Source organism: Montipora capricornis, chromosome 2 (assembly GCF_036669925.1).
Source record: "Montipora capricornis isolate CH-2021 chromosome 2, ASM3666992v2, whole genome shotgun sequence".
Lineage (NCBI taxonomy): Eukaryota > Metazoa > Cnidaria > Anthozoa > Scleractinia > Acroporidae > Montipora > Montipora capricornis.
The window spans coordinates 13,818,139-13,838,889 of NC_090884.1; the positions used below are offsets into that span (position 1 = coordinate 13,818,139).

At 38.1% G+C, this 20,751-nt stretch overlaps 2 protein-coding genes across 4 annotated transcripts in view; both read left to right on the forward strand.

Moving 5' to 3' along the window:
- Positions 1-7,189: 7,189 nt before the first annotated feature.
- On the forward strand, positions 7,190-13,486 carry LOC138038902 (uncharacterized). 3 transcript variants are annotated; one of them, XM_068884984.1, is made up of 7 exons: positions 7,190-7,207; positions 8,519-8,657; positions 9,034-9,285; positions 9,988-10,239; positions 10,693-10,824; positions 11,645-11,784; positions 12,522-13,486. In XM_068884984.1, exons 2-7 carry the CDS (start codon positions 8,519-8,521, stop codon positions 12,885-12,887), a joined length of 1,281 nt encoding a protein of 426 aa, XP_068741085.1. In that variant the 5' UTR covers positions 7,190-7,207; the 3' UTR covers positions 12,888-13,486. The 3 variants fall into 3 exon arrangements, with proteins under 3 accessions (XP_068741085.1, XP_068741084.1, XP_068741086.1); XM_068884983.1 differs by lacking the exon at positions 7,190-7,207 and having other exon boundaries at positions 8,413-8,657; XM_068884985.1 differs by lacking the exons at positions 7,190-7,207; positions 8,519-8,657 and adding an exon at positions 8,840-8,950.
- A 4,449-nt stretch (positions 13,487-17,935) lies between these two features.
- The window catches only part of LOC138038901 (uncharacterized), an 11,377-nt gene continuing 8,561 nt past the window's right edge, over positions 17,936-20,751 (forward strand). Inside the window, exons 1-2 of the mRNA XM_068884982.1 lie at positions 17,936-18,161; positions 18,234-18,369. Of these exons, the coding sequence (XP_068741083.1) occupies positions 18,132-18,161; positions 18,234-18,369 (166 nt within the window). The 5' untranslated portion in view covers positions 17,936-18,131. The remainder of the gene's footprint in view (positions 18,162-18,233; positions 18,370-20,751) is intronic.

Below are 20,751 nucleotides of genomic sequence, written 5' to 3' on the forward strand. Positions count from 1 at the left end.
AATCTTTAAAAGTTATGCAATAAAGTCACCCTTCGCATCAAATTACGTTATCTTGAATTTTCCGTTCTATTACGAACATGACGAAAGTTTCAATATGAAAGACGTATACATTGAGAGAATCAAGTTAAGATGTTGATCATCGCAGTCATTAATCAGCGTGTACATGAGTAGTAAAGGAAGGGTTTTTCAGGCTTTGCTCTCGTTACCGCTCAAGTAACGTTGACTTTATATAATTTAAATAACTGCGATGACCAGCATCTTTGAACACATAGTTAAGAACAATATTCGAAGAAAGGTGGTGACCAGCTCGAAAGCTTCTGTCTGCGCTCACTTAATAAAGCTTTTTTTTGGCTGTATAATATTTAAGTGTTACAGGGTTAATTAACTAGTGTAAGAATGTGTAAATTGTGCAATAATGTAATAAAGGTGAAGTTGAGCAATTCCATATCCTTAGGTTATGCTAATCTAGGAAATTATTTAACAAGCAATCAACAGGGGCACCCAACGTCAATTTTCGGAAAATATCTGTTCGGAAGACGATTTGAGATCTAGAATTTTCGGAACATTTGTTGTAAAATTTCTTGCTTGTTTGCCTCTCCTAGGATTTTCGAACATCTGAAAAATGGTATAATTGCCCATTTTTAACGGATTTTTACCCTAAAAAGGTCACCTAGAATGTTCGGTAGCCTTTTTTCTAGCTAAAATTTTCGAGAAGGTAAGTTTTGATCCCTATAATTTTCGGATCACTAGACTTTCAGCTAGGGAATCCGGACAGATAAAAATTTTTTAGGGGATAAAAATATGCCTATATCTACCGTTTAAATACTAAAATGCGTTTAACAATGCTATGTTTAAGTGGTTTTGAACTATATTCTCGTTGGGTGCCCCTGAACCAAGACAAGACAGTTTGTTGTTTTCACTAACTATTAAATATTACTCAAGATAAAAGGCAAATAACATAAACTCTGACTAAGTCAGCAAAATAGCAGCTTGAAGTTTTCATTCGTTTTCTACGCTCACCTTTTGCAGGGGCACCCAACGAGAATATATTTCAAAACCACTTAAACATAGCATTGTTAAACGTATTTTCGTATTTAAACGGTAGATATAGGCATATTTTTATCCCCTAAAAAAATTTCATCTGTTCGGATTCCCTAGCTGGAAGTCTAGTGATCCGAAAATTATAGGGATCAAAACTTACCTTTTCGAAAATTTCAGCCAGAAAAAAGGCTCCCGAAAATTCTAGGTGACCTTTTAGGGGTAAAAATCCGATTAAAATGGGCAATTATACCATGTTTTAGATGTTCGAAAATCCTAGGACAGGCAGGCAAGCTAGGAATTTTACAACAAATATTCCGAAAATTCTAGATCTCAAATCGTCTTCCGAACAGATATTTTCCGAAAATTGACGTTGGGTGCCCCTGCTTTTGCTGTAATTGATTTCTTATTCACGTATCCCCAAGGAGACCTCTCAGTATAAGCCTTATGGTTTTTTAGAAGTCTCCTCGCCAATAACTGTATGTTTTAAAGCTTATTTTATTCAGTATTGTGGCAAATAAAAGAGACTGAATGTTGATTGATTGAAAGTCAATAGTTTCTCGGCTAAGAATCTCTCGCCATTATGGCGATATTGGTCGTATAGATTAAATAGCAACTAAGTGACCGAAAATTGAACTGAAGCCAACTTCCGTTCTTTACTTTGAACTACCAAACATTTTCACACATATTCTTGTAATTTTTTTCTCGGTTCAGACCTCACAAGCACAAAATCTTTTAATATCTTCTAGATATGCTTTTGTTCGGCTATCTCTTTATGTCCAGTAGGAACTGTGAAATTAAAACTAACATGCTGAAAACTAAACTGGCGTATATCTGATCTCAAATGCCCGATCGATACTGAAATAAAAATAACTCGAATGGTTGCTTCACACCAGACAGAATGCAAAATGAGGATTATTTGATGAAAAGGACGAATCCATCTCCCATATGGCTGCTGTCTGTAGTCATCTTTCGCAAACCGAGTACGGATATCCTAACTACGGCATAGAGGGTTTGATGGCTGTAGCAAGCGATGAGAACACCATCGAGACTGAGTTGTTTAAAACGAACAGATCAAAGTGGTGATAAGACTAAAAATACAGACTGACCATGAGATTAGTGCCAGGTCGCTGAAGATTTTTGATAGACTGACCGCGTTAGCAGAAAACGGCAAAGGGCAAACCTCGGCCTGAAATAATGCAAGAAACGTGCTTCATGTAAACTCATTTCTTCCGTAAACGGTGTCATTTCTCGTGTGTTATCTAAGGATGTAAAGCAACGTCTTTAAATTTAGATAGAGACAAGTTAGAATAAGAGAAATTTTCAGTATTTTGTGGCCGTAAGTAGCAGCCTGTAATTTGCCGTTTCACTTGTCGCTGATGGTCGCGTTGCGAAGAACTTGATGCTTTCTGGAAGGCCCAGCTTGGGTAGCCGCAAAGATTCAACGCCTTCCTGAGTGTGTCCATCAGCGACAGGGACAAGAACAGAGGACTGGACCTAGCGGATAACTATTCCCTATGCGACCGGTGTCTCTGATGCTATGAAGTCAGTCTTCAGATCCTTCGGTTTTTCTACCACTTTCAAGCCATGTAACACCTTAAGCAGAAGTTGGTAAATGTCAAGGACAAAGCCCCGTAAAGATAAGATCTCCCATGCGGTATACGGGATAAGGTGCGGTTCGGATAACTGCAGTGAAACCTACGTTGGAGAGACCAAACAGGCGCTGGGCTCGAGAATGGGACAGCATAAAAGACCTAGTTCCATCGAGGCAAAGAATTCTGCCGTCTATAACCTTTTACGGAGCTCGGGGCACTCGTTTGATCTAAGTGATGTCAAGATCCTGGACTACTACTACTACTACTACTACTACTACTACTACTACTACTACTACTACTACTACTACTACTACTACTACTACTACTACTACTACTACTACTACTACTACTACTACTACTACTACTACTACTACTACTACTACTACTACTGCTACTGCTACTGCTACTGCTACTGCTACTGCTATGTAAATAGCATCAGGCATCGGTAGTATATTTCTGAAATACTACGAAAATAAAATTCATTTTCTCAATGTAAAACTTAAGGACGTTCGCGCTAATTGTTTGTGCGCAACGTTACTGCGCAGGTAACGCGACTGTAATACATCACGCATTACTTCGAGCATTAGTGAAGTTGAGGTTTTAAAACCTTTGCAAAAACCGTAGACGATAAGTCTTACACAACGTTGGATCAGAGAAGATAGTGATCAGTCAAAATTGATTAAAAAATATTTATGAAAGTCAAGTAGACTACTGCACGACCGATATTCGCGTTGTTTTATCAGTCGTGCACAAGTCTACTTGACTTTCATACATATATTTCAAGCATTAGTTAAAATAACATGGCGACAAAAACGCCGGGGAAAAAATTCCAGGCCGGCAAAAGAATGGCACATTTATTTCCGAATCATCATGAAACTTTAAAGAGAAGTGAGCGGGAGGATAGAAAAGCTCTGGAAAAGGTAGCTGATCGAATAGTGGCTGAAAGTTTGGAAAACTCGAGGAAGAGCCGTTGCGTAAATTTAATGAAGCTGTTTCTTTTTAATGTTTTTATTACCCTACGAACTTAATTTCAAAATGAATGCATGTTTTAGAAGTTCCTTTCCTTTACTTTCGTGAAAATAGAGCAGTATTTTCGTCCTCGTCCGCTTGAATAGTGCGGATCTGCGTGGAAACAACCAGCGATAAAATTTCACAAAAAACAAACTCCAGAAGAAGCGCATGACGGCAATGGAGAGATATTATACAAAACACCAAGCAAATGACGATCACGCCCGCTTACACTTTCGTTGCTATGCTCGAGGAAGGTTTTTTTTTTCCGTAAAAACCTTTCATCCCTTCAACGATCGATCCTCTCTAGGGTTCCAGTCCTTGCCCGACCGGTCACGCAAAAGCGTTTAGATCATCTGTGACCCCTATTTTTTAAATCATGAATCACTTACTTTTCTTACTAGCTACAAAATATGATGAAATGAAAAAATTCCCACCGTAAGAAGTTATCTTTTTTTAACATTTTCTTTCCTCGTGCCATCGAATTCCGGCAGTGGTTGCAATGGATAGAGCTTACGAAAACGCTTGTCGAGGATGAACTCTACTGTTTACGACATCCCTAGCGGCATGCAATTATCTAAGAAAAACCCACTCCTAAAAACCTATGTACGGAAATCTTCACTCTAATAGTTTATTTTTATGATTTTCGATGGATAAGCAGATGAGGCTACATGTCGCTATTTTGACCGATTTCTCGAAATTAAGGCATTTTCCACTGCCATTTTCTCCGAAACAAAGTCGGTGACCCCTATTTTTTTTTTTGATTTTTGGAGGAAGTACTTTATGACCTAACTCTAGGCGAGAAATGAAGAAGATTTTGGCGCGAACGTCCTTAAGATGACATCTCTATATAAAAAAAGCCATGAATGGAGTGTGGTGGAGTTGAATGGAGTGGCTTTGTGAGCAGGCCTCCTTTGAATTGTGAAATCCTGCGTGAAACACTTCAGTGCAGTAACGAGGTCACGTCCAATGGCCCTATGTAAATTTGCGGTTTAATTAAGGTATACCACAATTATATTAACATCTTCAACATCAATAAAATTGCCAGTTCCACGAATTCCTGCTCAAGATTCCCAACTCTATAATAAAAGCTTTATTAATGGAAGAAATAAGAGAAGAGTTATATCTTATAAATGCTTGAATAAAAAAATGCCACCGTAATGAATTAAAAAGTTATTGTAAAGCCGGTTCGATAACGTATGCGCAGGGTTTGTTTACACTTTTCGTTACCATAAAGAAGCCGATATTTAATACATCCATGAATGCCTTCAACTTATCTAAAAAGAGTATTGCCTGCAGGGGAGAGTTGAAACGCTGACCCCAGTCCATGGATTACCCAAATGGACTACCCTAAAATAGACTCTATCGAAAGCTAACCTTTTTAAAATGGGTGCTTTATAGACTTAAATACTATTGACCAACGCCGTTTAAAATGGGTGTTTAGGCTTAGCACTAATTGTGACGCTGCCTACGACCAATAGTATACACTTGAAATAGTACTTTTGGGGTAGTTCATGGGCTGGGGGACAGTATTTTCAACTCTCGCTTGCCTGAAAACCGCCACACTGATTGACATCCTCTTGCTTCATAGCATTGTTATCTTTGCCCCTCTAACGGGTTGGTTGCAATTCACCTAAATGAAACTGAACTTTATCTGTTCTAAAACATCAGCTTAGAGATTGTAAAGGCTTTTCTGGTAGTTGTGTGTTTGAGTGTCTTTTATTCCTCAAATTTAAGAACTTTGCGACAGCATTTTCCAGGTAACGCGTTGCGTGACCATGGGAATGTTAGCGCAGCTCAGCGTGTAAGTAGATCTAATAATCCACTGAATACACTTCCAGGTCAAAGATAATATTGCAGCGTTTTATTTCATCTTTAGGGTCAAGGTGACGAAATACAATTCATATTATACCGTACAGTTTATTCATACCTAAAGGTGCTTATGTAACTTACAGGGCTAGGTCACGCTATTTTAGGTAATTTTTGTTTATTTTTGTTAATTTTAAACGTCAAATTGGCAGAGCAAGTCTTTCATTTGCAAAATCACGGCCACATAACATTTGAGAATGATTTTCCAGCTGTGTAAATGACATCTTGATATAGACTGATACTTGAAATTTGAAAAAAGGTGGGCCGACGTTTTTGAAATTTACCCAAATTCAATCTATTTCAATCCTCTCCAGTTTTGTCCATCCATGTCCCTTCTTGGCTTCCCTGTGTTTTTTTAGAGTTCTTCTATGTTTTGAACAGTTATTTTGAGATTTTAGTTAATTCTATGACCATTCGATCAGTGCTGAAATTGCCTAAAATTGCGTGACCTAGCCCCTTTAAGCCTAATTTCAGATCAGTTAGCCGAGTTAAAAGCAAAGGAATATATTGAGGTAAAAAAAAAATTAGTCACAATAGCGAGGCGGTCTAATAGTTCGGCACAATATGCCTAATAGTTCACCAGACGAATTTATCCTATTTACATTCCACACCCCCGCACGACCGTCTTCTTATGTTTTGGTGCCGTGTCCTGTGCCCGTCAACATTAACCGCGATAGATAGATGCCAAAGTAAATGCAAAAATAATGGGAAAAAATAGAGTGTAATTCTTCCTTTCTTAGGTAAGTTTATATTTCGTGAATAGTTAGAGTAGTATTGAACATCATTTCGATTGGTTCCGACTTTTCCGTTTCGTTGCGCAACAGCATGTTCCAGACGGCTGACCTTGCGGTCAGACGTATGTAAATTTAGAAAGTGTTTCGCAACTCAAAAATTATTGCTAAACATCGGCGGATTTTTTAAAGTTTTGTTCCTTTGTAGAAATTTTGTCAGATTTCGGTTTGCGCCCGAAGTTGATTTTTGCGAATGTCAAATCAATGAAACGGCGTCAGAAATTACATTTTACATTTGAGTGTTGAGCTGAAGGAAACTAAGAGAGAGGTTAAAACCCTCAAAATCGCTCTTAATACTGGAACAATTTAAAAAACAAAAAAAAAAATTAGTTCTAGTTGTAATCAGTAGTCCTTGTCTTCTTCACTGCTTTAAATATCTCTGTTTAAATAAAAAGGCTTACTGTTTTATTTATCTTTCACGCTTGAGCAGCTCCCACCAAAACACTTTGGATATAAATAGTGTGTTATTTTTGGCGCGGACAAGGATTGACCCGTCTTCACAATTTAACAGCTTTGAAATCATTTCTTTTTTAACCACCGGTTTTAAGGAAATAATTAAGTTTTCCGTTGAAACCTTCATATGTATTTTTAGTTTTCACCAGCTAATAATCAACTGTACTCTAATATGAAACATCGCGCTAAAAGAGAATTGCCTGAAGTAATTTGTGTTGCAATGATTTTCGCGTGACCATTATTATTAAAAGATGTGACATTTCCGGGAGTTTATATTTCCATAATTTGATTTCTCAAAACAGATGCTTTGTGGAAAGCTCAAAGGCGAATTCGCATGATATCGAATACTTTGGGTTTATAAGCTGAACCGAAATACTGAGTTAAAAGCAAGGAACCTTTTTCATCACGATCCGGTGAGCGTCAAACGAACAAAACAACATTTTTCGCACTCAAGTAAGTGTTCTCACGTGAGAAAGTTACTCTCGACTTTCGAACTGCGTGACTGTTGTTTATACTTCCTTCACCTTGCGCAACCTCAAGGATCATTGAGCTACGCAACCCCTATATAGCCACTAACCATGATTAAATGATCGATAAATTAACGGTTTCGCAACTCGCAATTATTGATCGATGAACACTTCCCGGTTTAGCTACTTTGGAAACGAACTTTGCTTATTCCTAAAATGAGCGCATTCAATAGTATTTATTCCTCAGTTAGAAGACATTATCCCTTCTTTTTTTGTACTAAGATGTAAAATTATGAAATAGCGAAATAATGTACCGTATCGCCTTTGAGGAAAGCTTACAAGCAATTAATTTTTTTTTATAAGAACGTCTAATTTTGGAGGTGAGACTGAACGTTCTTACGTATTTTTGCCATGCGAGGCTTAAAAAACGTTGTTTTAAAAGATCTTAGAAGATGTTCTTAAATTTACATCACACTCTTTGTTTCACCTGATGACTTTGATGGTGTTGGAGTTATTTTTGAAGGATCAGAAGAAATAAGAACTGCTCATTATTACAAACTGAGATCTGTATCATGCAGCATGAAAACCATTGTTACGTTGTACAAAAGATGACCTTAAGTATTTATTTACCTATACAAATGAGCAAAATAAAAAATTCCCTAACATATTCTCAGCTTGAGAAATGTTTTTTTTAAGAATGAAAGAAAAAAATAAAGGATGGAAGAGAACCGTATTGACTAAAACTTGATATTAATATGAAGAATTCGAACTTACTTGCGTATAGATTCAGTTTTAAATTAGGTTCAAACAACTTTTCACCTTCGGGCAGTTTACAGCAATTATATTTCAATGAAACTTTCGCATTAAGCTAAGGGTGGTCTATGAATTTATAAACAGATTCTTGCAAACGTTTTGCATATTTTTGCGGTCCTTGACAAAGATTATGACCAGAACTATTGCTTACGCCGTAAAGCTTCTTTGCAGAATAACATAGGCAGTCACACATCCCGCTTATTCTAGAAGCTATTTTTTCAAATTGCAACACTGCAATCCGGATAAAATGGGCAGCAATCAGATTCCTTTGACAAGGGTTAGTGGGACCGTGCATTCATTGCTATAACTTCCTCGGCGTGTCGGCTTGTCATGCGTATCAGATGATCCCTCGCCTCTGCGGTTGTACGTGATTCGACGATTACTTAATGTCCGGAAGGTAAAAAGAGGTGTCAGTACCTTAAAATCCGTAAACCGTATCACATCACGGCACAGTACTGACCTCAAAATGAACAGTAATTTTCAGATGGACGCTTTGTTGGAGGAAAAACTAAACGACATCGACGAGTTAATTCGGTCAGAACTGGAATATGAACCTCAAAGTCCTACCATTTTGAATTTGCAATCTTTGGATTTTATGTTGAATGATCCAGCTTATAGTCCAGGTAAGAAAAAATTATGTGCATTCTGTTCTGGAGCCGATTAAGTTGCTGTTAAAGTTGCTCCGAATAAGTTGCCGTTAAAATAAATCAAAATAAAATATTGCCAGGTCAACTTAAAACGCAAGATAAATTATGCCGGATTAATTTATACATACACAGGGTTATAAACTTCACTGAAACAATATCCGGAGTCGAGTTTTCGCTGTTTGTTCGTTTCACTAAAGAATCTACGGAAGCTAACACTGGCAAGCCACCACTCGTAAAAACATCAATATGAAGAACCTGCACTTTTAATAGTTCTGTTCTTGTTTGTTCAATGAATGCCCTGTTTATAAAGAATACTCCATATTTTTAAATTCATCGCCGGTTTACTTTGCAGAAAAGATCGACGCTATCTTGAAAAGCCCTCAAAATTCACCAAACGAAGTCAATGAAGTTGAAATGGAAGTCCAGATACTGGATTTAAAGGATGTCTACGACAAAAAGACGCGAAGAACTTTACAAGGATTAGAGTATCGTTTGGAAGACTCTGAGGTAACTGTTGTCCTGCAAGCATCTGATGAAATCAGCAGCGTTCGGGCTTTTGTTCAGAGGTGTCCAGAGGCTGCCATTAGGACACACGATACTATAGGTAGGCATCTGCACAGCTATCCACCATTTTCCTTGCAAAATCTTCTTTTGAGCTGCCTAAACCAGGAGTAAATTTTGTCTGTCCTCAGATAACATTATTCCGGCAGTAGATAATTCATTATGAGCCGTCTAAAATCGAATCTAAATGTAAAAAGCTGAGATTAAAAATTTCCAAAAGTTGAGTAAATGGTTAATTCTGACTGGATTTAAACACTCGGCGGCAGCTTCTTATTCGGCTGCCCGATTTTTTTCACAAATTGGAGTCTGGTTTTCACTCAGTATATCAGTAGAGCCGGTTACATGAAAAAGTCTTGCAACGCTCTCTTTCGAAATCTCTGGCGGTGAACTTGACCGGCGTTTGCAATGAATGAAAACACTATATTGTAGTGAGCAATAAGTAACTAATATTTTGACTATATGGCATCATTACGGACTGACTGTCTATACTTCTGTAATCAAGTGAAATAATCTCCTTTATATGTCCTTTAAAGTAAACAAATGTTTGGGGGCTATTATATAAGAGTGTTAAATCCCATCCTGGAAGTAAAAGGAACTTTTAGTATACTATTGGACTTAAACCTCTATACGTTTGATTTCTAATGTGTTTGTTATGCTTGTCTCTGTTTTAAACTGTGCTTAATTTAAATGCGAGTTGTTTTCACATATGTTATATATTGAAAAGTTGAGTGAATTGCTTGTATAGGTCCCGTTGAACTGGACATCAATACCTTACAGTCTGAAGCCTTGCGTCGGGTTGTGAGCATTGATCTTGGGTCAGTGTACAAAACGAAAGACGGAGACCCGGTCTACTGGCTCGAAAAAGCAGACGTCATGCAAAGAAATAAGTGGGAGCTGATAATCGTACTTGACTTCAGTTCGGGACTGTCTGGTAGTGTGGCATCAAAGCCTTTTAGAGTCACAACTAAAGCAGGTTACAAGGCAAAGGATAAAGGAGGTCAGTAGTTAAGTCTATTGCGAAGACATTAGCTCTATGCATAACAGCAAACTGTAATTTAGTCTCAGTTGGCGACTTCTACATCAAAATAAAACCACTTCTCAGTTAATTGATTCCAGTGATATTGCATAAATGAGCAGCGGAGTGCTTTCCTGTAGAAACAGCAGAATACTAGTTAATTGTGGTCCATATTTTAATCACATTGAGGTACCACATAAATCACAACTGAATGACTTTTACAAGCCAAGACGTGGAATTCCTTTGGTAACGTGTAGTACGTCAGAATTATGTTCAGTGCGTACATGACTGTCATAACTGCTGTTTTATCGTTGCCATATGACCAATATTATTGAGAAATATTCTAATGCAGCTTCTGTTAAACATGACTAGTCTAGCAAAGCCTTCACTATTACAATCTGATATGACAACCAAGAACCATTGTTTCCTTCATAGACATTGATAGTGGCTGCAGCAACGTTCAAAGGTTGGTTCGCAAGATTACGAGTCCATATGGCCGTTCAGTAAGTGACTACGACGATTGGGAAAGATTCAGAACGCTCTCAAGCCCGGGTCACAAAGAAAAAGGTTTGTTTATCTTGGTTTATTTGGCTACTCTATGAACCTTGTTCACCACTGAGTGATAAAATTGACTTTAGGTCTTCGGTTTTTACTTAAAGAAATTATATAGAATACAGTATACCATTACATTTATTCTCGGCTTAACTTCAAGGTTGTAAGACTGGAATCCCTATCTACATCGAAGATCTGATAACCTGCTTCTTGCCCGCGTCTAGAACCCTCCATTCGTCTACTACTTTACGCTTGGATCCGGTCAGCTTTAATTTGAAGTCTTATGGGTCCAGAGCAATTGATGTCCCTGCTCCCGACTTATGGATGACAATCGTTCATACGTCAATTTGATATCTTTTAAATCTAAACTTATCAACAATTTTGTTTTTGCAATTTTGTGTCTTAGTGATGATCAGCTTTTTATAAACTTTCTTCTTAATTTTGTAAAGTACTGAGCAGATTTGGATAGGTGCAGTAAAAGTACTGAGTACTATATTTCTCTTTCTTCTTCTTCTTCTTATTGTTATTATTATTATTATTATTATTATTATTATTATTATTATTATTATCATTGTTGTTGTTATTTTTTTTACCATCATCATCATCATCATCATCATCATTATCATTATTATTACAAAGATAAAAAAAGTTGGCAACGATTACCACAAAGACAAAAAATACTGATAGGCATTTGTGATGGACACTTCTGAGATAGGATTATTGCAATTCCATAACCTGCAAACAGTAAATATTATGAAACGCCCTTGTTTTGTCTCTTTAACAGGTGCATTTGTACCAATTTAATGACAATCCCTCATGCATTTAAAATTTCCAGATGGTGCGAATGCGTTGAATGAAGAGTTTAAGGGATTCAGCTTGTTTGTAAAAGATGAGCCACTGTTTGAGGCAAAATCTGAACCATTTACCAAAGGAAAGGTTTCGTTTCAACCTGACACATTGTTGGATAAACGTATGGTAAGTCAAACACACACACCCACACACACACACATGTATGATTACAGTCAATAAAGAGAGTATCGGGACTATGATTTCTTCTGAAGATCCGAAGGCTGTAAGAAGGATCTGGAATTTACAGATACGTCTTGAAATACGAGTAGTTAGAGGCCATTAGATGCACGACGATTTTGATAGTGCTACGAAGTTTCCTGTATACCTTCTGTCCAACTTTAACTTCACTCACATCAAGTAACCTCACAAAATGTCCCCTTAACTCTGCTCCTTAAAGAAAGATTAACAGCTACATTTACCCTTGCTAAAATCCGTAACTCTTACGTACGCTTACCTCATTTGGAGAGATAGGTAGAAAACGTAGACTTAAACGGATAGGAACAGCTATGTACATTTTTGGGCATATGAAATTACTCAAAACTAAAATTGGAAGACAAGACTGATCTTTGATATTCTATATTGATGCTGAGATTGCCATAGCTTCATGCTTTGCACTCTGTCCTGTTTGCACAAAACAAGCTGTCTTTTAAGGCTCTTTTCAATTCTTAGAATTTCTTTGAACTGATTGAAATGGAAACTAGAACGCATTCAATTCAGAGATAACAGAAAAGACCGAGACTGAGCTTTGAACACAACACTGAAGTTTGTACTTTTTTACCACTTAGAAAAAGAATATTTCCATCTGGGATACCAAGTGTTTCTTCTCATTGACCCTTATGTACCGTTTTCTTTCGGTTTTAAAGGTCATAAGGTATTACAATCGTATGGAAAGGATTCACCACGTTGATGAGCAACCCGATCTACCGGGTTTACTCAAGTTGGTGGGAAGTGATATTGATTCCAACCTGGCTGACAGTCCTCGTCGAAGATCGACTGGGCACAAGTCTTCTGACAACGACTTATGGTGGGCATGTGGAAGGTGTTTCTTTGAACGACGCAAGAAATCAACTATAAAGGCTCATGTAATCCAACAAGTTTGCCAAAAAACAGCTGAAATTAAAAAATCAAGAAGCAACATTTCAAAGAAGAAACGGCAACGCCACGCCAGTTGGGATTTTGGGAATGAGAGTTTTAAGAGCTATTCATGGAAAGCATCGCTTTCTGTATAAGAATATTTTCTCAAAACTACAACTTACATATATTGTAAATAGTTTTTAGTTTTTAACGAATGTTTGAAGAAGGCTGAACAGCCGCAACGTCATGAAATCGAGTCAGACCAGTAAGAAGTTCACCCCACTGTTTTCCTGAGTATTTATCTATAAATTTAAGTGGGGTACAGTATCCTTTGGATCCTTCTGCTGTGAGTTCATTGTTTGTGTAAACCTTTTTATCCTGCCTATATATATACTATATATATATGTTGTACATATATGAATATGCAAAGCTCCAGCTAAGGATTACATTACTGTAAATTCAAAGTTTAATGTATTTTTTTCAGATATAAATTCAGTGTGATGTACTTGTGTGTAATTTTTTTCTCACGATTGCCACATAGTTTTCTACGTCTGTTTCCACTTATTATTGTAATCTAGTAACTTTAAGTGGCGGTTTCAAGACCCTTTCAATATTTTTTGAAAGTAAAATTTTGAATTGTAAATATTACGAAGTCGGTGTCATTTCCAAGCAATCGATTTTTACATAATTTGGCTGCTGATATTTGTATATAGAACATCTTCGGTAAGGTTGAATAAAGATTACAGCAGTTAAATGTCTTTCTCTCTGGTTGAAAAATGAGCTTAAAGCCCTGGCCAAACTATCGAACAAAGTTGGATGCCACATGCAACATGTTGAGGTAGTGGCAAAACACTATCCAACATTGCAATTGCTTGAAGAAACATTGAAGGTCAAGTTGGCGCTAAATTTATAAGTATGGCAATAATACTGAAACGAAAATCGCTCGTAGCGTTTGTGCTACTGGAGCTGTTTGAGGACGGAAATGATGGATTCAAACGAGGAAAACCAAAAATGATTAAGAGAACGTGTAGAAAAGGGTATTTTTACTGCAAGATACAACCGCCAGAGAGTGAGCTCGAATCAATCTGCAGAAATTGTAAATGTTATTGAACCAGAAATCTCCAAACAGAGCGAAAGTGATTAAGGGGACGAAATGTGTCCCAAAGACATGGCCTTGCTTCATATTCGCTGATCAAGGTTTCTGGCTGTTGATCCTTGTCCGCCATCTTTGTTGCAAAAAATGCTGGAAGCCTAGGCTTGAAAATAAAAGAACGATTCGTGATTGGCTAGCAGCGCGAACGTGACTCGATTCAGGACACAACTTTGTTGGAAGAGCGGCAAAACACTGCAACATTGTTGCGTCGAGCAGAATAGTTGGTCGCAATGTTTGATCAAATGCAAACTCCATCCAACACATTGATCAAACAAAAGATGTTAGACGAACATCATCCAACATGGGTGGCCAAACGGTCGAACAATGTTGGATCGAGCAAAGTTGGAGCGTTGAATCCAAATACAAGTAATTAGATGCACGCAGATATCAATAAGCGTCACTAAGTGTCCCCGTTCTCTTTTCCCCAACTTCAACATCACACGTGTCTCGGAATTCCCACAATTAATGTCACAAAGTATCCCCAAATGCTACTCCTTAAGTAAAGATAAACCGATACATTTACCCTGACCTAAAATTAACCCTTACCGTTATTGTTACAAATAGGTAGGAATGCTTTGACTCAAAATCCGGGGACAGTCCTTGTTGGATATCAAGACCGGGCTAGCATCTAATAAGTTGCATTTCAGTCTGGACATAACCCGAAGTCTGGTAGCCCGAAGGCTCCTTTTTCTTTAGCTTCTACCGTAACTTACCGCAGAGGTGGGCGCTACTCCTATCCCGTCGCACGCACAACTTTGCCGTAAAACACTGGCGATACTAAATCTTTGGTTTATATTTACTTTTTGCAAATCGTGTGTGGGATAATTTATATGACGTATTTACCATTTACATATTCAAATGCACTTTACAAGCAAGTGATCTATAGCTATGGATGAGATCTGACATCAGCATTTAAACAGGCACCAGTTGCAGCCGCTATGAGTCCATTAGCGATCTCACCACAACACCGGGAGTTCCCGGCCCGGCATGCCCTACTCTTTACGAATAGTGTGTGGGTTCTTTTTCGTTCCACTGGATTGTGAACAGTGAAGGATTGTAAGACGGAACCTACGGTGTATAGTCCTTATCCGAGAGTACTTCAAAGTCTAACCATTTGCGGGTGTAATTAAAAGGCAGCACTTTCTCCTCAGTTATTTTAAGACTCTGAGTGTTGATCCGGCCGAAGTGGAAACGTCACACAAAATGTAATTTGTGATAATCCTGATTAGCATAAATTGATATTTTGCCGTCACGTAGCAGAGGCCTGGTTGTGAGCAGGAGGCGCTTGGAGTGCCACGTGATTGTGGTTTTGTATTTGGCGATCGTTTAGCGAGTGAGGTATTCTACGGTCAGCCTTAGGCTTAGCTACATAATTCCCGAAAAATTGTCTAAAATTCTTTCCGGAATTTCCCAAACAAAAGCTCTAAAATTCTTTTAGAAATGTCTAAAATTCTCCAAAAACTCTATAAAATTCCCGAAAATTCTTATAAATTTCGCTTCTTATATATAGCACAAAGTCTGCCATATTTGCTATCAAGCAAAGATCCCAATTCCGAAACGCTGCTTACATGTACTGTAGGACCCCTTTTGGTGAATAACCGCTGATAAGGAATGGATATGAACGGCCTGACCCCTCTCCTGGTAGGTTGGAATAATACAAAAAAACAAGTTTTGTCCACGTTTTTGCCTGTGAAAAGTTTCCAACATGTCAGGTGAAAGTTCAAATTGCTCTAAAGTTCTCGAAATTGTCAATTTATTTTCTAAAATTCCCGAGCGTTCTAAAATTCTTTTTAATGTCTCAAATTCCAAATAAAATTCCGGAATTATGTAGCTACCTAAAGGCTAGTCAGCCTGCGCCGCGTGCACAAGTCCTGTTTCGTTCTCCATATGGATGATGCCGAAGTCAAGGAGTTCGTTTGCCAAAGCCACTGAGAGTTTTCTCGCTCAGTTTAGTGCTATCGTTTCTACTTCTACTTTGGAGCTGAAAATTTGAGAGGAATTGAGAGGTTCAAGAGAAATGAACCGCCATGATTCTTTAAAAGGTCGATCAACGAGATCAATTTATTGCCGGCAAATCAATTTGAGAAGTGGTAGATGATCCTGCTATTGCGTTGGAATGCACCGATTTTGTTAAAGCCAAGAAAAGTTTGGTCGAAGACACTAGACAGGCCCGGAGTTTGCTTTCCGTGTACCAAATCAGGCCACTGGAGAGCCGTGTATCCTTTTCTCTCTGTAACCAAATCGCACTATCAGTGGCCTTAGTCTCTCGATATGCTTATGAATTTTTCATTTATCGTTGTTGCTGTGAAAGTTACAGAGAGACTTTGTAGATCTTTTAGTTTTCCAACTCTACTGTGTGTCTCATTTTATTTGCGTCATTGAGTTTTCGTTTCAGTCTTCCATTGCGTAAAATTCCCTCACCTTTCTCTTTCAAGACCAATACCTCAGCATTCCAATAGTCCACACGTGTTTAATACGCGATTTTTGATTTCCTTTGTCTTGATTTTTTGCTGAACTTTTTGTGCCACGTTTATATTTATTCCGCTATCTGTTACTTTTCAGAATTCAGGCAAAAACTGTTTGTTCTTCGATCTTTGTTCCTAATGAACAGATATCCCTTATTTATTTATTTACTTAATTTATGTTGCTGTGAAATAGTGTCTTTCAAGTAGAGTACCCTAGAACCCCGAGGGTCGCAACACTGCCTTGGTCGTGGATACACGTTCCTCGCTTTTTTCCACCTGCTGGTTTTTTAGGGGTTTTCGTGTCCGGATCTGGTACATCGCATTTCTCTTTATTTTAGAATTGATGTATCAATATTTTTGTACTATTCCAATGCTTAATAAACTACGTGCACGGTGGCCTGGCTGGCCAACGCGCCCATATATCACTTAGCTTGAGTGTCCGGTTGAGTAGTGGAGGCAAAATACTGCCATTTTAAAATTTAAGGTGCACTGATCGTCCCAGTCTTTTCGCTTTCAGTCCCCCCTCAATTATCATGCACAGATGGCAAATCACTGAGCTACGGCTCAGTACTTTCTTGACCGAAAATATTAATTCACAACACAGTCACATTAACCATGATTAATTAAAAAGGTCGATGACTAAATGATTTCGCAACTCGCAATTATTGATCGATGAACACTTCCCCGTTCAGCTACTTTGGAAACTTAACTATGCTTGTTCCAAAAATGAGCGCATTCATTAGTATTCATTCCTCCGTTAGAAGACTCTTTTTTTGTACTAAGATGTAAAATTATGAAATAGCGAATTAATGTACCGTATCGCCTTCGAGGAAAGCTTATAAGCAATTAACTGTTTTTTTTTAATAAGAACGTCTAATTTTGGAGCTGAGACTGAAAGTTCTTACATATTTTTGCCATGTGAGGCTTAAAACGTTGTTTTAAAAGATCTTAAAAGATGTTCTTAAATTTACATCAGACTCTTTGTTTCACCTGATGACTTTGATGAAGTTATTTTTGAACGATTATAAGTAAGATAAGATGTATCACGCCAAAGCTGTCCTTAATTAGGTTCATTTACATTTAGTTCCATGATTTCATTTAAAATACAAATGAGCAAAATAAAAATTAAACGTCCTTAATCGATTCTCAGCGAGAAGAATGAAGAATGGAAGAGAACCTTATTTACAAAAAAGTGATATTAATATGGAGAATTCGAACCTACTTGCGTATAGATTCAGTTTTATATTAGGTTCAAACAACTTTTCACTTTCTGGCAGTTTACAGCAATTATATTTCAATGAAACGTTTGCAATAAGAGGGTCCACATCAGCTTTTAAGCTGCCTTTAAATTAACCCGCCCTTGGCCCGTCCAGTTTAATATCAAGTAATTACAGTTTGTTGTTGTTGTTGTATATTTTCGCATGACCAGAACTGTTGCTCGCGCCGTAAAGCTTCTTTGCAGAGTAACGTAGGGAAGATATCAGATTTTGCAATTCAAATTTGCCAACCACAGGAACAGAATACCCATTGTTTCGTCACCAATGACGCTCAGGTTGGCACATTAATGACAATAGGCGACGTCAACGATATCTTCCCTATAGGCAATCACACATTGCGCTTATTCTAGAAGTTATTTTTTCAGTGTAACACTGCAATTCGGATAAAATGGGCGATCAGATTCCTTTGACAAGGGTTAATGGGACCGTGCATTCATTGCTATAACTTCCTCGCGGCGTGTCGGCGCGTCTTGCGTATCAGATGATCCCTAGCCTCTGCGGTTGATGATTACTTTATGTCCGGAAGACAAAAAGGTGTCAGTAGCTTAACACCCGTAGACGATATCACATCACGCCACTAACTTCAAGATGAACACTAATTTTCAGATGGACGCTTTGTTGGAGGAAAAGCTAAACGACATTGACGAGTTAATTCGATCCGAACTGGAATATGAACCTTACAGTCCCACCATTTTGAGTTTGCAATCTTTGGATTTCATGAATGATCCAGCTTTTAGTCCAGGTAAGAGAGAATTATCTGTGCTCTGTTTTGGAGCCGAATAAGTTGCTGTTAAAATAAGTCAAAATAAAATATTACCAGGTCAACTTAAAACGCAAAATAAATTATACCGGATTAACTTATACATACGTAATGGTAATAGGACTGATCATAAGTGGAGTCTAATTCCGTCTGTAATCATACGAGTGATAACGAAATTGGACGACCGCGCATCGGGAGTCCGATTTGGTTATCGGGGAGCAGGGTCGGCACAGTGATGAGAGCACTCGCCTCCCACCAATGTGGTCCAGGTTCGATTCCCGGATCCAACGCCATAAGTTGGTTGAATTTGTGTTAGTTCCCTACTCTGCTCCGAGCGTTTTTCTCCAGATCCTCCTGTTTTCCCCTCTCAGCAAAAAACCAGCATACAGCTGATTCCAGCTGGCTGTAGGTTGTGCTCCAGAGTCACGCATGGACCGTGTAGCGGCAGCCAGAGGCGCCAAAGTATGCCTCCGGTACGCTCTTGTTGAGCTGCGTCGTTGCTGTACTTGTGACGGCGATTAGCGTGACAATTATCGTTAGTATTATTATTTGTCATCTCACAGCTAAACTGATTTTAAACTGAAAGCTGGTAATGTTGAACTGAGGATCAAGTTGCAACCCGCAACCTTACATGTTCAGTGCATATCTCAAAATCCTAGCCGTTCCTACAAGGCAGCCAGGCCTTTTGCAGGGTTCCAAAGTTCAGATTATGGTTGGTCTGAGCTAACCAATGGTTGAAATTCTTTGAGATTGTACCCAAAGCTTCTATGAAAATAACCATCACTTCACTGCAGCTCCAAATCCTCTTCAATTCCGATTTCAGATCCTGATATTTGTCCTCCTTTTCTTTCTCTTTCTCAACAACAAGGGTGTCCAAAGAGCGATTATCATTATTATTATTATTATTATTATTATTATTATTATTATTGTTATTGTCATTATCAGGAGAGTTATTACACACCGAATTGGACGACACGAAGTCCTATTACCAATTAATCATAAAAATTCTAAGTCCGAGAAAAGAAGAAGAGTCAAGCTATGAAAGGAAAGGAAAATTTGCATTAAAAGACTGACAAAGGAGGCGTAAGTTGTTTAATGTCGCTCTGGACTACAATCAAAATGTAATGGATGGCTGGTTGCTAAGTGATGCGAGAAACACAAGTCTTTAAGCACACGTTGTAACATTGTCAGAAGAGCACGACCCAACAGTGTTATAAGAACGCTTCTAACAATGTTAGATACGCATCTAACATTGTTGCAAACGCGTCACTTTAGTCACTTTAGTCCACCTCCGCCATTTTGGATGTTGAAAGGGCGGCTACACGTTTCAACATTTGTTGTATGTTGAAGAAATCAAAACATTCTTCCAACAAAAATGTCATCAAAAATGCATTCGACACGTTCTAACATTGTAGATCCAATAAAGGTTTTACAAAAACGCAACCATGCATGCGAACAACTTATCAGCCAGAATGCTAAACAGGGCAGTTTTTCCTGCAAAGTATAATGTTTTCGGCTGAGTCCACAGCTCACTTCAAGCTGTAAACAATCAGGGTCAGATGTTTCTGGCTTTTCACCATTCTGCTCATACTACCATCCATGTTTTGGTTTCTCGAGCGGTGTTTTTGGAGGCTGCGGCTTCCTTCGTGCTTGGTCTACTTCCATTGTTCCTGTGTTTTGTTGAACAAAAGGAGGATTTTCACGAGCGGAAATACAGTGCAGTGGAAAGTTTACCTCCTTTTTCAGTTGTTGCGAAGTGATAAACGATGTTGTGGAGGGCTGAACTTCATCTGAACTTGTCAACATATCCACGAAGGAACTCGTCAGGATTGTTGGCATAAACATTTGTGCACTAGGATAAACAAAATCACTACTGTCTTCTAAACTATTGCCATTGTTCAAGGGTACACTGTTGCTGTGGTGATTGAAACCAAGGTTGCGATTGGTTGATTTAAACTACAACTTTGAATGTGATTGGCTTATTTAACTATCCGATCACAAAGTGTCCGATAACAACTTGGCAAGTGAATTGCCGTGGTGGAAAAAATAGGAGTTTTTTAAACCAATCACAGCCTAGGAAATTGTAATTTTTATGATTAATAATGGTAATAGGACTGAGACGAGTCCAGTTCGATCTGTAACGGGAGTCCAATTTGTTTAATCATGAGTATGATTACGTACCGAATTGGACGACATAAAGTCCTCCAATCAATCATAACGGTTACAATTTCGGACAAAACCAATTCATTTCTTTTTCACTGTCTAATTCTACAAATTTGTCCATTTTGGAAAATCCCCAGTTTGGTAGGGTAGGTGGTTGTTGCTATGGTTATTGTGATAAATTTTGTGATTGATGGATTAAGT

Excerpts from the sequence above, each read along its gene's own strand:
- LOC138038902 (XM_068884983.1), top strand. The coding sequence starts at position 8,501 with ATGAACAGTAATTTTCAGATGGACGCTTTGTTGGAGGAAAAACTAAAC. Across the intron at positions 8,658-9,033 it reads TGATCCAGCTTATAGTCCAG|AAAAGATCGACGCTATCTTG; the intron begins GTAAGAAAAAAT and ends TTTACTTTGCAG. Across the intron at positions 10,825-11,644 it reads CCCGGGTCACAAAGAAAAAG|ATGGTGCGAATGCGTTGAAT; the intron begins GTTTGTTTATCT and ends TAAAATTTCCAG.